Source organism: Grampus griseus, assembly GCF_964374135.1.
Source record: "Grampus griseus genome assembly, chromosome: 5".
In the NCBI taxonomy this organism is placed as follows: Eukaryota; Metazoa; Chordata; class Mammalia; order Artiodactyla; family Delphinidae; genus Grampus; species Grampus griseus.
In genome coordinates, this window is record NC_138998.1 from 125345919 (window position 1) to 125362980 (window position 17062).

At 41.2% G+C, this 17062-nt stretch overlaps 2 protein-coding genes across 3 annotated transcripts in view; one reads left to right on the forward strand and one right to left on the reverse strand.

Moving 5' to 3' along the window:
* APP (amyloid beta precursor protein) overlaps nt 1–14592 on the reverse strand; it is a 275180-nt gene extending 260588 nt beyond the window's left edge. For both annotated transcript variants that reach the window (XM_082654428.1, XM_082654427.1), the window contains exon 1: nt 14391–14592. In XM_082654428.1, the coding sequence (XP_082510554.1) occupies nt 14391–14447 (57 nt within the window). In that variant the 5' untranslated portion in view covers nt 14448–14592. The remainder of the gene's footprint in view (nt 1–14390) is intronic.
* Nucleotides 14593–14784: 192 nt separating this feature from the next.
* LOC309823200 (uncharacterized protein) overlaps nt 14785–17062 on the forward strand; it is a gene marked incomplete at its 3' end in the record, with an annotated part of 239699 nt that continues 237421 nt past the window's right edge. Inside the window, exon 1 of the mRNA XM_082655342.1 lies at nt 14785–14869. The remainder of the gene's footprint in view (nt 14870–17062) is intronic.

The following is a 17062-nucleotide window of genomic DNA, read 5'->3' on the forward strand; positions in this document are numbered from 1 at the left end:
GCCAACTAAAGGCACAACCATTTCAGACCAGGCTTAAACCATAGCCAGTAATTACGTCAAATATTTTCAGATATGTGAAAGCAGAACAGAATTCAGAATAAAATATGCCCTTTGAGGAATTTTTAAATAATAAATAAAGTTTTAAAATAAATTTTCTATATAATATATATGACCATTAGAAAACTATGCAGGAATTAAATAACAAATTTTCTTATATTTTCAAATTCTAGCTAATATATTTAAGACAAATATTCAAACTTCCATGATATAATGTACCACCCACTCTTTTTAGGGGGAAAAAAGAGTATAATTTCAAAATATGACCAGGATGTGAGAGAAATCTATGTTCACACACATATCGGCTCCTCTTTCTGATTCTCATGATTAATCAACAACTATTTCAGACACTACACACTGTCAATTGTTTTTCTGAAGGCAGTCTCTTTAAGTGATAAGAAAATATTTTCCTTGCTAGACACTTCAAAAGAAAAGAAATGCCAAGATTTAAGATGATCAAACTTGAACTATGCTTTTGATTTCTCTTAAAGAGAACCAAGGGTTCAAAAAGAAATAATGTGGAAAATAAAACCAAGAGTAGTTTTTGAGGAACCATAATATTTTAGATATTTCCTTAAGACAGAAACATGTACAATATGTCAAACTATTGGGACATATTTTAAATAAATCTTGAGGTGCTAGTAAAATGCCTACTATAAAAACTCAATTATCCGCTAATGTGGATAATTATATCAAGCCTGCTCAAGATTCTAAGTTTTTCTCCCTCATCTTTATTTCATCACATACTTTCGGTAAGTATCTTCATTTGTCCACATCTAGAATAATTGAAATGAATAAGAAAATAGATAAGTAGTTAAGATGAGTTTTAAAATGGCAGCCTCGTTTTTACTGATTGATTTATTAATTTTACTGATTTATTTACTAATAATTTACTAATATATTAAGGTTTATTTTCCTCTTTTCCACAGATTTTTCAATTCTGTTTTAATAACACAGGTGCACATAAGCAGATCTGAAGGGGTGTGTGGCAATGGAAAAGAAGTTGAACATGGTAGGGAAATCTAGCTCAAAAGAGATTGCCAGTATCATCCTCTTCTCTAAAAACCTCAAAGCTTGTTTTATCTGCTATTCCTTTCAAAGAACAAGCACAACAACAAGGGTGCTTTAGGGAAGCTTCTAGATCAAATGAAAGATAGTCTACCAGTGTGGAGAGTAAACTGATACTGCCATTATTATCCACAGAGCCACTGGAATTACAACTGTTTCCATCACTCTGATTGAAAGGATTTCCAGGGCCCCAAGTCTAAACCACCTTGGGTACAATCTGCCACAGTAAAGGCTTAGCTCTTGGGTGTTCCTGCCATAAAAATAAAACAGCATTCCCCATCTCCTCCTCCATCACTCCCCAAAGATGTGCTTCTTATGTGCTTAGCGAGCAGATAAGGAGAAGTGGGCAAATCCCCAAAACCTAATCTAATTGCTCAGAGAGAACCTTTCCTTCGGTTTGTTTATTAATCTACCCCTTTTGTCTATATTCCTTTGTATTGTATTTCCTCTACATCCTAGAATGCCAGTTGTCACCCAATACCTTACCTCTGCTTTATCAGTAAGAGAACCTGGAATGTATTCCTGATGGCAATACTCCCAGCTAATAGACCACATGTACCAGCCTCCCTTGCAGCTAGGTGCTACCATCTGGCTAGCAAGATGAAGCAGACACTGACAAGGACTTCTGCAAAGGCTCCTAAATCTAACTGAACCACAGTCATCAATGGCTACTCCCATTTTAGGAACATCTGAAAGGACCCCATTGCTGAGAAAATTAAGTTCAAACTCATCAAGGCATCCAAAACTCTTAATCTCCTACTGTCCTCACACCATCTCCCTCACCCATATTCACATGGCTTCCTCTTTTTAACCTCTACACACTTGCTGCTCCTTCCGTCTGGAAAGCCCTACCATGATCCAATTAACCTCCACTCATCCTTGAAACCCAGTTCAAATGCTGCCAGTCTTTTCTATGAAGACTTTGTACCTTCTTCCATTGTGACCTTTGGCACACTGTACTTAATTATTTCTGCATCTCTTTCTTCCCCTGTCAGGCTGTGAATCCTTCAAGGAACAGACTGAATCACTTCTCTGTTTATACATAGCCCCACAAAGATTCTAGGGCTCCTGTCACCCTGAAATACAGAAGGCATCCTGCACATGTCCAAAAAAATGAATGATGTTTTTAAAAATTCAAAAAGTAGGAGAAAAATGCAGTGAGATAAAAAAAATTAGGAATAATGAAAATCGAAAATCCAAGGGAGCGTCAGTAACACAGGCGCCAACCACTAACACCCTGAGAAAATTTGGAATAGAGACAAAACAGGTGAACACATAATCCAAGTATCCAATTAAACACCCTGCATTAAACTTTCCCCTCATCTGCTAACAGAAGAATCAATCGACAGGCTTGGGTTTGAGTTTCACATGTTACATTTCTGAGATGAATGAGCAAACCAACAATGAGGTTACGTGTCAGATTTTTTTAAAAGCATAAGTAATTTAACAGTGGCAATAAACGCTGAGAATGATATTTTAACCGATTTTTTTTTTTCCAGGAAAAAAACCCCAATACTTAAGCTAAAATGTTTTTCTCTTTACTGGCTATTTATGAAGTCAATAATGCAACTAAGAACACACACACAAGAAATATTCCCAACAAACTCAATACTTCCCATCTGTGTCCTTACAGCACCACCCAGAAAACTCACAAAGACACAAATTTAACCTTTGAGTCCGGCTCATGAAAGTGAAGTGAAATATTTAAAAGGCATATACAGACCAGGAAAGGAATTGCTTGGGAACTGGGTGGGTCTGCTTCCTATCTTGTTTATTTAAGTATATCCTGCTGTTCATCATCTTTGTCCTGGATGTCTCAGATGGCCACGTTGATTAATTACTCAGTCCCAAGTTCCCGGTACTTGCACTATCTTAAGATAGCTCTCTACCCATCAACCTTTGCTTCTACTGTTTGAGCCATTCAGTCACATGGTCACGCTCAGAGAATTCCCTCCTCTCATAATTCACTAAACAAGTATGCAGTGATCCCAAAATTGCAGTTTTGTCACAAATGTATTCTTGAAACTGGAGCCTTTCACAATTCCTCAAATCAACAGAAGTACATAAGTTGTCTTCCTGTTCCATTGTCCTATCAGTTAGCCAAGAACCTGCCCCGCACAAAACAACTATAGCATTTTCAAGTTTAGTTTACTTTTATTGGATTGAAATTTTCTGGATTCTGTGGTGTAAGAGGATTTAACACTTGACACAAAACGTTAAAAACAAGCCTGAGAAAACACTGACAAGACACAAGGCTAATCATAATGACCTCAATTAGATTCTCAATGCCTGTCAAGTTAATAGTATATAGTGGCATTGGCTTCAAGACCTTGAACTTGAGAAGTACAATTCCTTTAGAGAATAGAAGTAACAGAATTTCAATTGTTTTCTTAAAGGGCCAATTTTGATCCTGGTTCATATTAAAGTAAAAAGTAAATATTAGCTGTAAAATGGCAAAAAAGCAGAAAACTGAAGAGACAATGATAATGAAATTTTCATTTTGATGGCCACTCAATTTCATTCCAATACACAATGTTTGCTTTCTAAATTCTACTATCTTATTCAAAGAAAATTATTTCTAGGCATTCTCTATTGAAAATGTCCCAATCAATCAGAGGATTGATGGAATATTTCACGAACAAGGCATTTTTCTGCTAGGTCAACTGAATGTCTGAAATAAAGAGTTGCAAATGAAGTTGTTGACAGCATTTATATAACCTTTTCACAATAAAATGTTTTAGAAAAGGCTGAAAAAAATAAATCTTATTTAAAAGGCGTAATTTTTTTCTGTACACTTATAGTTAGGTGTCATTCACAATTTTCATAAACATAAGAGAAGTTAATTCAACTGTCAAAAATCAAACATAATTATCATTACAGTATAAAATTCCTAGAGTCCTGATTTTAAAGCATTTGTCAAATATTTTGTAAATACTAGATGTAAGGCACTGTAGTGAGTTATGAAACAAATTATAGGAAACAGTTTGTGATCACAGTCAATAGTCCCTTCTCTGCTCCACCATTTTGTTTTCAAATAATAATAGCATTTATTATTCTAAATAATAAAAAAGCAAGTGATAATAACAGTAACACTTATTACAAGAAAAATAGCAATACTTATTGTAAGTAATAATATAGTCATTTTAAGCACTACTAATAGTGATAATAGTAATACAGTAATATTTATAGTAATACTCATTACTATAATAGTAATGCTTATTATATTACTAATAGTAATGCTTATTACTATCATAGCAATATTTATAAGTAATAGTGGTAATTCTTATAGGTACTAACAAAAAATAGTGATAATAATGGTAACACATTACTATGAAAACAATAATAAACAACAATAGTGTTACTTATCACTATAATGATATAATGGTAGTTTCCCAATTAATGAGATCTTATCACAATTAAGACATGACGTCAATCACTACATAGATGATTTCCCCCTATGCCAAACCTCATTTTGCCCTTCTCTTAAATGGTGATATTAAAAATCCCAATTTTGGGGTTGGGGGAGGGATAAATGAGAAGGTTGGGATTAACATATACACACTAATAACATAAAATAATCAACAAGGACCTACTGTACAGCACAGGGATCTCTATTTAATACTCTGTAATAACCTATATGAGAAAAGAATCTAAAAAAGAATAAATGTATGTATAACTGAATCACTTTGCTGTATACCTGAAACTAACACAATACTGTAAATCAACTATACTCAAATATGAAATAAACTTTTTTAAACTAAATTTATTTATTTTTGGCTGCATTGGGTCTTCCTTGTTGCGCATGGGCTTTCTCTAGTTATGGCGAGCGGGGGCTACCTTCGTCGAGGTGAGCAGGCTTCTCATCGCGGTGGCTTCTCTTGTTGCAGAGCACGGGCTTTAGGCACGCAGGCTTCAGTAGCTGTGGCATGCAGGCTCAGTAGTTGTGGCTTCTGGACTCTAGCGCACAGGCTTAGTTGCTCCGCGGCATGTGGGATCTTCCCAGACCAGGGTTCGAACTTGTGTCCCCTGCATTGGCAGGAGGATTCTTTTTTTTTTTTTTTTTTAATTTATTTTTGGCACTACTGGGTCTTCGTTACTACGCGCAGGCTTTCCTCTAGTTGCAGGGAGCGGGGACTACTCTTCGTTTCGGTGCGCCGGCTTCTCATTGTGGTGGCTTCTCTTGCTGTGGAGCACGGGCTCTAGGCATGCGGGCTTCAGTAGTTGTGGCACATGGGCTTAGTTGCTACACAGCATGTGGGATATTCCCGGACCAGGGCTCGAATCCATGTCTCCTGCATTGGCAGGCAGATTCCTAACCACTGCGCCACCAGGGAAGTCCCAGGAAGCTTTTTCATTTGGAGAAATCTCCAGGATTCAGGAACTCTGTGTGGACCTTCTATCTTTGGGCAAAGAGAGGGGGCAGTGTGCCTCTGGAACTCCTTTATACACAGGGACCATTCAGATTTGCAAATTTTGAACGGACTGAAGTCTGGCCACACCTACTCTTTGCTCTCCTGGGGCTTTCTGCCTCTGCTTACTTGACTTTCCTATGCTTCTGAGGCAGGAATAACTTCACCCTTCCCACTTAAATTTTTACATGTTGATTTGTCATAGCAGCAGTTCAAGAGTTCTCTAGGCAACTTGGAAAATACAGAAAAGCACAAGGAAGAAGCTGGTACTCTCACCACCTAGGAAATTGTTCTGTTCTACAAATACATATGTGGAGGACATGCCATGCATGTGGATAGGGATTCTGAAATAATGGGGTGAGCTGGATTTGAAACTGAGCAGGACCCTCTCAGGTAAAAATCCTTTCCCCCGTTTCTTGTTTGTAGGAAATAGGCTTCCTTCAGCCTCCTACACCTTCCTGAGTTCCTGCCCCACCATTTTTGTTTTTAATATCTAACCACCAAAGTAGATCTGTGTCTCTGGTTGTTGTTTTACATCACAGTGAATAAATAGTTCTCTCCTCCAGATATCTAAGTTTACATTTGGGTAGTGACCAGGTCAGAGAATTTTCCTGATAACACCACATAAAATATCACACTCACAGCAGATTTCCACCTAGCATTTGCTTATGATATCCTTACCCATCTTAATTTTTTCCAAGTTCCCTATTACCTGCTATTTATTCTGTCTACCCCTCATTATATTGTAAACTCCCATGAGGGGAGGGACCTCAAAAATATTGGTTAAATGAAGGAGTGAATTTTCCTTTCCTGGGTGTGTCTATAAAAATCTAAGTTTCTGTATATGAAAATATGCTAGTAACTTCTCTATAGACATTTGATTTTAATTTTAAATTGCTCATTCATCTAATATATAAGTATCTGAATAAATTATTCTTGGAATGATCACTCTGCATGTTTGCAAGTTTCTATGGGAGTTTCTTAAACACTCACCATTTGTATCTTCAAACCAATACACCGCAATGACAAAATTATTTGTTTAAAAAAAAAAAAGTAAGTAATTAAGAGCATCAGCATGGGGAATATTTGCTCTCAAATATAACTTTTCATATGATGTTTTTATGTTAGTCTCTGAAGAGTTAAGCAAAGATTTCAAAAAGTTTGCATCAGTTTTAAAGGCTTAAATTTCAAAGTAGATAAGGCCTCTTTTCTTCGAAAGATGAAAAAAATCAATAAATATGGTTACAAAACAGCACTTATCTATCTTTATCATGTGTGCCTATTAATTCCATTACAAAATAACTGAGTTGTGTTATTTATAAAAACAATAATTATGCTTTTGAAAAGCCATCCATTAGTTAGAGCAAACATAAAAAGTCCTTTTTTTGGACTAACCAAGCCTTAATAGACAATACTATTTTCTTCATTTTTGACTAAAAATAAAAACTATGTTGCCTTGTTAGTTTTATTGTAATCCAGCATGTGCAGACAGGAGAAACAACAAATGAGTTTGTGGTCACTTGGGGGTAAGACGTCAGGTCTAAAGTAGACAAATGTATCTCAAGTGTAGGATTAAACCTCTCGTCTTTATTCCTGTAAAATGTCTCCACCGGGTCAAAATATATCAGTCATTAAAGCTTTGAAATTTAACAAAGCAACAAGAGTAACAACGCATTTCTTCCCTTAATACAAATGACTCTTTTTGATAGAGCAGATCTCTTATTCTCATAAGCATCCTTTAAGGCTGAAAAGTAATTTATCAGTCCCAATCACCTAGGATGCCTTAAACATTCTTTAGTAAGATAGAATGTGGGTTTCTGTGGAAGCAAAATGAGAGCATAGGACAAATTATTAGATTCTCTATGAAAGAGACTCAAGCAAAGAACTATTGCATATCAACAAAATAAATCACTAAATTTTTTTTTTCTTGCTCAAACTTCTCAACTAAAAATCATCGCAACTTGGGAAGAAAAAATAAAGAGAGAGACCATCTGGAAATTAGAAGATACAAATACTGGGGTCCATCACTAATAAGACCTTAAGAATTCTAGAATTTGTTCATCTACAAAACAGGGTTATTGTTCTTTTCCGTGTTCTGAAATGTTCACCTTGCTTATTACTTGCCCCTGCTCATTCACCCTACATAAGTGGTTGTGGTACCTGCATTCCTCACTGTATCCATTCTGAGCAGCATGTTTACTTCAAACATGGCTACAATAATTGCATCCTCTGACTTGAGCTCACTTGTTTTTGATTGAGCAGGACAGTGATAAAGAAATACAGGAACTGGTGTGATTAAAAATATATATATATATATAGATTCCTTGGGATTTTGCTTATTGATTCTTCAATGTGTTAATAATACCTTAACCACAGTATCACCAATTTGGGGTATTCTCAAATATCTTAAGCCTAATTTTGAAACTGAGATTAGAAACCTTTTATTTTATAATGAGCAAAATATGCTGACTTAAAAAACTATGCTTTTAATTAAGCAGTAGATCACTATAAAGTTTTAGAGTAGACCACCACAGAATTTATCATCATCTAGCTAGTAAAATAATTCATTTTATTTTGAAAACTGATTTCTTACAGAAGCGTTATCTTCTCAAGCAGTCAGCTTTTTGGTTTCCTGGTCCTCTGATGAAGATTATTTCAAGCTTCTATTCTAGGTAGCATCAAAATTCTTTTGCTGGCATTTGAAATCTTCCATTTCTGCCTAGATTGGCCAAACCTGTTTATTCACTTTTCTAGAAAAGGTTTTGTTGAGAGCTAAACCAAGCTTATTCACAGCTCTTTGCACACAGCTGATAATCAACTAATAGCTGAGTTAATAATCGAGCCAGAATATAAACTTGCTCAATTTCAGACATGTCTAGCAAGCTGCCAGGGTCAACACATTTAAAATAGGTCTTACTCACTTGTGTAGCAACTGCTTATGCGTTTTACATATTTCTGTATAGTGTTCAAGTTTTTCTATTAGCATGAATTGTTTTACTGTTTTTCAAAAAAGCCAACTGAAATATAAAATACATATGAATATTTCATAAATGAAATTTTATAATATATACTTTAAAAATTTTATTTGTGATAAAAATTTTATCTGCAATGTCTTTTTTACAATTTAAATCAGATTAATTCATTCTTCTCAGAAACAAGCTGCCAAATTCCTGTAACAGTCTTAACCGGTCGGTAAGTGCATTAGTCAATAAGTCATGAAACATCATGTAGTTTTTTTTTTTTAACTTTCAACAATTATGAGATTAAATGTATCTATTTTACATCATCATCATAAACAGTAATTGTAACTAACAGGTAGTGCTTATAAGGTGCCATCATGTTACACATATATTTACTCACTTACTGTTCCAAGAATTTTACATGTATATATTTACTCAATCTCCAACAACCATAAACATTATTATACCCATTTTACAAGGGAAGAAGCTGAGGCATGAGCTACCCACAGTCAATATTTTGATCAATGGGAAATGCTGCCTTCCCAGAACACGTGAGAAACTCCATGACTTGGTTGCTGGCCTGACATCACGTTGGTCGAAATCAAGGCTATAAATGTAGGAACAGTTCCACTATTTTCCATAGAGCTGGCTTTCAAAAGCCTTTCATTTTCCCCATTTCAACCACTACCTTCTTTCATAAAATACTACAATCCTAGCAACGCTCAAGCTAAATCTGTATTTTATGTTTCTTCCAGATGTAGCCACACGAAATAAGTAAAATGGCCTCTGAGCTCCCCATCTCAGCTAAGATTTCATATGTGAAACTGAGTCTTCTGTATCCCACTCTGAATAGTCAGCTAACTAATCTATTCAGCATCCCTTTTTCATATATCTATTAGTTCATGAACACGTCCAGGCTTTTTCTTTTCTTTTTTTTCAATGACTTACTTTATTCCTAGAGCAGTCCATTCGAATCTAGTTTTTGGTGCATTTCTACTTCTAAAAAGGTACCAGGAAAGCATATCTACTAACCATTAATCTGAAGAGAAAAATTCACCAGGTTTTCTTTTTTGCAAAGAAAAACACTAGTGTCCTCACTGAAACAGTTATTTCTTAAACTATCCACATTAAACTGAAAAAACAGTTACATAACATCTTCCCCTTCCTCTGGTTTTCATTTCCAAATTCAGTTTGAGGGTTCAGGTGCCATTTGCTTTCCTTTTACTAACAACTACAAGGAAAACTAAGAAATAGACATTTTCTGGCTTAAACTTGTTACTCATTCAGGGGGTCTGCTCATTCCTTCACTTTGGCGTCCTCTGCCTGCCACCCTCCATCTTCCTCCAGCCACTCACGAGGGTGTATCTGGATACGGGCTGTGACACACAGGGTGACAGCATCCCCAAGGATTTGCAGAAGATGGTGCTAGTGTCAATTCTCACTCCGTACATATGTATGTGAGGTCCTACTATAAAAAGGAAACCATTTCATAGTCATGTAGAAGATGAAGAGGTAGAAAATAACCAGAAAAAACTACAACAAGCTAAACATTTTATTTTCCCCAGCCTCCTCATTGCTGCCCAGTGAATCACTTTTTTCATCATGTACTCATTCCCTCAGTCAAGGTGCTAATGAAGATGCCGCCCTAGAGCTCTGAGACCCTGCTTTCAGCCCCTCACCTTCGGTCCTTCACCTCCTTATTTGGAATTCCCTACTCCTCTCCAGAGCGTACCCTGCACCTTTGCTTTCTGTCTCAGCATCTGTCACAGTTCATGAGCACACACTTATAATGATTTGTGTATGGTCTGTGTATGGTCCCCACTAGACTGGAAGCTTCCTGAAGCAAATGATGGTTTTGTTCACCAGGCTAGCTTCAGGGCTACAGGAGAGAGCTTGGTCCAAAAGGAGAATCAATTAAAAAGGTCCCAAATGAATAGATGAGAAACTAAGAAAATCAAATCCCACACTGGCTCCACCCACACCCTCAGGGGTGTAGGGGTGTAGGGGTGTAGGGGTGTAGGGGTGTAGGGGTGTGTGTATGTGTGTGTGTGTGTGTGTGTGTGTGTGCGTGTGTGTCTAGGAGGGGAAAGATGGAGAGAAGTATGTAAACAAATATGTAAAAGCAAAGACTTAATCTCCCTTCTCCCAACCTGAGATACAAATCTGGCTGGAAAGGAACCACCAAGAAATTCTCCAGGATTATCTCATCCCACTGTTCCTTTATTCCTTATATATAGATGTTTATACTGTTAATATTTTACTCAGTATGCCACTTAATCTGTACTTTCCTCTTGGTACTTAACGCTTTCTGTTTTCTTTCATAATCATGTGCCCGTCTTATTTACTCTGCAAACTTCCTGGGAACAGGAGAAGGAGGGTGAGGGGAAATAAGGCGTATGCAAGTCAATCTAAACCTTACTTCCTGGAGCTTTATTTTTAAAGTACATGTATAAGGCTTATCTTTGCATTTGTAACTGATATAACTAGGCAGAAATTAGAGAAGTATATTAATCGAAGATGCTTCGTAAGTCTCTTAAGGTAATACATATCCCCACCTAGGTCAAACGTGCAGAAAGAGAAGGTACATTTCTCCTGAATTTTACCACACTCAATGGTAGTTTAGTGGCCACACGAAAGGCACATAATAGCTCTGTTTATTTCTAGAATGACTGACAACCTTCATCTTCATACAAATATCTGTATAGAAATCTCTAGTATGCCATGAAAAGTAATACAAAATAGAGGTCCTCTAGCAACAGGGAGAAAGCCTTTTCCACAAGGATAACCTCTATGTTTTTCTCTTTTTTTCCTGTTCCATTATGATTCATTACAGGATACTGAATATAGTTCCCTATGCTACACAGTAGGGCCTTGTTGTTTATCCATTCTATATATAATATTACAGTTTGCATCTGCTAATCCCAAACTCCCAATCCAACCTCCCCACCCCCCCCTTCTCCCTTGGCAACCACAGTCCATTCTCTACATCTGTGAGTCTGTTTCTGACCTCTCCGTTTTTCTTCAAACCAATATTCAATGGGTCACATTATTTCTTTTTTTTTTTTTAATCGGCCATTTCTAATTTAACCTTGTGATTTATTTAGTTATATGTTCCTCTTCATTTCCCCAACCAGAACCAGGGATCATTATTCTCTCTGGAGTACTTCTCTGCAGTACTAATGGCCTCCCAAGTACCCATCACATGCCTCTGCTGGTTAGGGTGACAAGAGAGCCGCTTGGGTACCCTGCCCGTGTCATGGTTTTCCACAGATCAGGCAGAAACAGTGATTCCTTATACCTCACCATCAAATCTGAGCTTCACTATTCTGTGCTCAGGCATCTACCATTAGGTTAGTTCTGGCCAGTGTGAGTAGGTATATATTATCTGTGAATCAGCACCACTATGAAAGCAGGTACTTGTGATTAGGTTAAATCCCACAATATAGGAAAACAAAACTTAAGAGGAATCAAGTTTAAATAAATAAATGCCAGGGTTTTTTTAACTCATACTCGGTCACTGTACTAGGGAAAATCATCAATTCAGGTAATGATGCTTCCCCCAGAAGCTGAGGCCCCATTGTCATTGCCCTTATTCATTTCTTTTTTTGAGCCATCTGCAGCAGACCTATTTTCTCAGCCCTACAAAAGACAGTCAACTCATAATTACATCTTTTCAGTGGACAGAGATTTAGCTGCATAAATCCCCCTCAAACCTCATCAGAGTGAATTGCCTACTTTTCCATTAACGCTTTGCAAAATGCAAACTGTGAATCTCACCTCCACCCTTTGAAGGAGGTGACAGTAACCAGTGAAAATGTCCAAAAGGATGGGAGGAAGAGCAAAAAAATGCAGTCAAACAGGCTAAAAAAGAAATCTGAATCATATTTGCCTACACGCTGCATCCTTTTACACAGAAAAAAATATTGCTCAAAACAGTTAAATATTTACTTTTTGGCAAAAGCTTCAACTATAAAGGATATGCTGTTAATTACTTAATATGTATCTTTTAATGTGTAATAAGACAATCAGGAAAACTGAAATAATCATTGGAGTAAATTTAAGTATTGGAAAAATCCCAGCTCCCTTAATTAAATGCATTTTTTAAACAGAAAACCAAATTCTTCAACTCTTAAAACAATCTGCCTTAACTAGCCCTAAGGTGATTCCTGAGCCACTTGTAGGAAAAAGACAGAAGAGGAAAAAGTTCAATGACCTTGTAAATTAGGGACTAAAAAGCTGTAACGGTGTGACGCTCAGTATAGTCTCAGTGGAATTACAGGAAAACATTTGTCCAGAAATTGCTTTCTTGGAAAATCACCATGAGGTAGGGGAAGAGGAGAAACAAACAAACAAACAAACAAACATCCGGGGAAGGGAGGTTACCAATGGTAAAATACAGAATGGGAACCCAAAGGATGCGAAATACAACCTTTTCTGCCCCAGCTGCCAAGCAAACAACTTCTAAGCATCTTCAGATAAAAAGGAAAATAGTCATTTTGCACAGGCATTAGCTGAATGTTCGAGAGTTGGATCAATGGGGAAGACTTGCTATACACCTAGCGGTGGGTGGATTTCACCAGGCTGCAGCCTCCACAGATTTTCTTTGCTGCACTGCAGAGGCGCCATCTTCTCCGTCTTAATCTTCACTCAATTCAACCCTTTCATCTGCACCCTAAAAAAAAGACCCTAAGGACCCTCCACAGCAGGCCGCGTCCCCAGAGGAGGTAAACCAGAGTGCCCAGCGCTGCCAGGGAAGAGGCCGCGCCTTCATCAGACAAACGCCTCCTTTGATGCACAGGAGGGGAGTGCTCGTGCCTCCCCACCACCAGCCACTGCCCTTTCCAGACGCACACCCCACTCTCCCCGTATTTCTCCTCAAGGACTTCACAACCGAGCACAGAATCAGCAAGCCGCGGAGGTGATGGGAAGTGGGGGGGGGGGGAGTAGAGGGGCCCCGAGGCACCGCCAGAGCCCCCTCCGGGACAGACGCGCAGCACGGGGAAGGGAGTCAGATGGCAGCCTCGGTGGCGCACAGACCAGCGCGGCTCAGCCCACCGCGCCCCGGGCTGGCGAGGGCGGGGTGTCGCGGCTTTTGTTCCCAGGGACCTTCGCCCTCACCGGGAGAATCGGAGGGTGCGAGCGAACGCCCACAATGTCCTGGCTTGGAGAAGGTGAGAGGTGGCTGCGGGTGTCCGACCCCTCCCATCTCTCTCAACTTAACACAAAAGGGAGACGCAGAAATGTACAAAGTTTGCCTGTGGAGGGTGTTGTGCGACCCTGCATGTTGGGGTCGCACTCGGGCGGCAGCCCCGAGCAGCCGCGAAGAGGAAGGGAGGAGGAAGAAGGTCGGGCCGGGAAGGGGTGGTGGGGATGCGAAGAGAAGGTGAAACGGGGCGGAAAAGGCAAAGGGAAGCGGGGGGTGGAGGGTGCCCAGCTTCCCGAGCTGTCCCGACTCCTCCTCGCCAGGGCCCGAGAGAAAGGGAAGGGCAGCGATTAAGTGCCGGGGACAGGATCCAGGGACGCTGCGTTTTCGGGTTTCCCCACGTGCTCCCTCCCCCTATCTCTCATCTGGACGTGTCTCGCCTCCCCCCGGCCCCCGAGTCAGGGACTGAGTCAGGGTCCGAACTCAGGACAGCCTCCTCCTCTTCTCGCCCCCGACTGGCGCGGACCCAGGGGCCCGACGCCTCGTCCGCTCCCTCTCCGCTGGCCGGAACGCGCGTCCCCAGGGCAGGGCTGGGCCGGAGGCGGGGATGCGCAGGGCGCCCGCAAGCGGGGGTGTTGGGCGCGGAGAGGAGAGGGGTCCCCTCGACTGCCCCCCGGCTTCTCTGGATTAAAGACTCAGAGGGAGCGGGTCCCCTCCTCCCCCCCCCACCCCATTCCGAGGCGCGGCACCCACCTCCAGCGCCCGAGCAGTCCAGGCGGCCAGCAGGACCAGTGCCAAACCGGGCAGCATCGCGACCCTGCGCGGGGCACCGAGTGCGCTGCTGTGCGAGTGGGATCCGCCGAGCCCTTGCTCTACCGGTGTCGCCGCCGCCGCCGTCTCCTGTGGCCCCGCGCTCGCGCTGCTCAGGGTGCTCACTCCTACCGCTGCCGAGGAAACTGACGGAGCAGCAGCGCGGCGGCGGGGCTCGGAGCCCGGCGAGTCAGCTGATCCGGCCCAGCCCGCTCGGCACCCGAGAGAGACCCCTAGCGGAGCCGCCGGGGAGCTGCGCCCGCTCGGCCGGGAGGGGCCTGCGGCCCCGGCGCCCACAGGTGCGGCGACCCCGGCTCCCCCGGTTCCCCGAGCGCCTCCCCGGCCGCCTGCCGCCTGAACCCCACGAGCAGTAGGAGGGAGAGTCTGGGGCCAGGAGAGGGACGGCGGAGGATCAGGGAAAGGTGAGTCCTAGGACGTCTGGGATGCAGAAAAGTCGAGAGCGCTCCGCGCCGTTACCCGTGAGCTTGACTCATCCGACCCCGCAGGCCTCTCGGGGGTATCGTATAAAGGGCTGCTGCTGGGGTGCGTTTTTATCCGCATTTCGCTTTTTGTCTCGGTTTGAAGAGGTGGGGGAGGCGTTTCTGGAAGAGAATGTGAACAAGACAAGCTTAAAGGAAATAGGATTTCTTTGCTTGTAAAGGGAGCAAAAGCCTCATTTTTTTCCCGTCAAAAGCAACCACAAGTAACCTGGAATTTCTATCTTTAGACCGAACCGAAGGAGAAAGGCGCCGGACCTGGAGAAGAAGCAGTGACCTATTTACTTCTCCTTGAAAGAAGGTTTTTTTTTAAAAAAAAAACAACTTTTTTTGGTTTATTTTTTGTTTGTTTTTGTTTTGAGAAGGGGACGGTCATCTGAGTTGTTGTTGTTGTTGTTGTTTTTAATCAGGCAGGGATGTAACATCATCTGAGATGTGGGTGAAGTGAAAGTTAGGAGGGGAAGGGTCTGGAAAGATGATTCCCTTTAGACCCCCATACCTCAGAACTTCTGACCTCAAACTCTGTCCTTGTTCTTCCTCGTGTCTGTCCTAAATTACAGAAATCAGCCTTCTGGGAAGCCACTTTCTCCTAGGTTAAACACAAGCCATCCAATGCCGGGTTAGTATCCAGTGAATCTAGAATGGGCTAGAACTGCCCAGATACATCTGCTCTTGACCTGAAGGAGCATCAGCCACCAAGGCACAGTCCAGAGTGGGGCTGGTGGGAGGGAAGGAAGCCACGGACTTCAGATGTGGGATCTTGGCTCAGCCAGGAGGATGCTGGCTTCTTTCCCAAGAAATCAGTATTTCTCTGCCAGCTCCCCTAGGTGTTGTCTTCTGTCTTTACTTACCAGGCATCCAAGCCTGACCCGTGGATTACTTTTTCCCCTTAATGACCTCTGAATGTCCTCAACAAATAATGACAAATATTTGTTACCGCGAGTCATTTGTTTACGTGCTTTATGTCATTCACTTCCCATGAATGTCAATGAGGCCCTTACTGTTATTATTTCCATTTATAAGTTAGGAAGGTGACACTAAGGATCTCCTTCCTAATCTGACAGCAAGTAAGTAACAAAAAGTTGGGACTGCAGGAGAGAAAAGCACCAGTGACAGCAAAACCCAGCTGCTTCCAAACACGTTTACCCACCACTACAATTCTGTCTGTCCCAGGTTTATAGGAACAATTGAAGGCATCTGAATGCAAATAGGAGTATGACTCAAAAATGTGGAGGGGATAGGATCAGCTCCAAAATTTGCAGGGTCCAGTGCAAAACGAAAAGGTGGGACATTTTGTTCCAAAATTAAGAATTTTAAGATGGCAACAGCAGAATGTTCAACCAAGCACAGAGCCCTCCTGAGCACGGGACCCTGTGTGACCCAACAGATTGCATGCCCATGGAACCAGGCCTGGGAAGGAGGAAGCAATTTTTAAGAGTAAGGGACTTTCGCTGAGCACAAAATTCAAAAATATAGAGGTGAGGTTATAACTATGAAAATATGAGTCCTTAGATTTGGCATTTTCCCTTCCCACTGTTGAAACATGCCCCTCCTCACCCATCCCTGGAAAAGATGTTCCCTAGGGGAAGATGACTAGCTGCTGACTGTGTCAGAATGAATGGACGTTCTTTACTTCTTCTCCCATTTCATCACCACTCAGAGATCCTGATGGTTTTTACTTTTCAGCCACTGCCTCTGTTCTGCGCTTTATGCTCTTTCCTGCCCTGAGGTATCTTCAGGAACCTCTGAGCAGTAAATACAAGAACATCTCTAGTTAGAACTATAAGCGCTGGGACAGGCACTGACCACCCATTGGCTGGAATCTTCACCACGTTCCCAGCCCGGCCTCAAATGCCTCAGCTTGGGAGACATTCACTAGCTCTTCCAACAATGCATCCTGTCTTTGGGCTGCTCTGGTCACTAGAAAGTTCTTACCCCACTTAAAGCCCACTTCCCTTTCCTTTACCGTCCCACTCAGATGTCCTTGTTGCACCTCTGTGACCAAGCCAAGCCAGTCTTTTCCACACCACAGATCGTCACGTAAATAAAACCCGCAGTTTTCATGCTGCTTCTGCCTCAGCGTCCTGTCTCCACTTCCCTCAACAGGTGTATAGATGG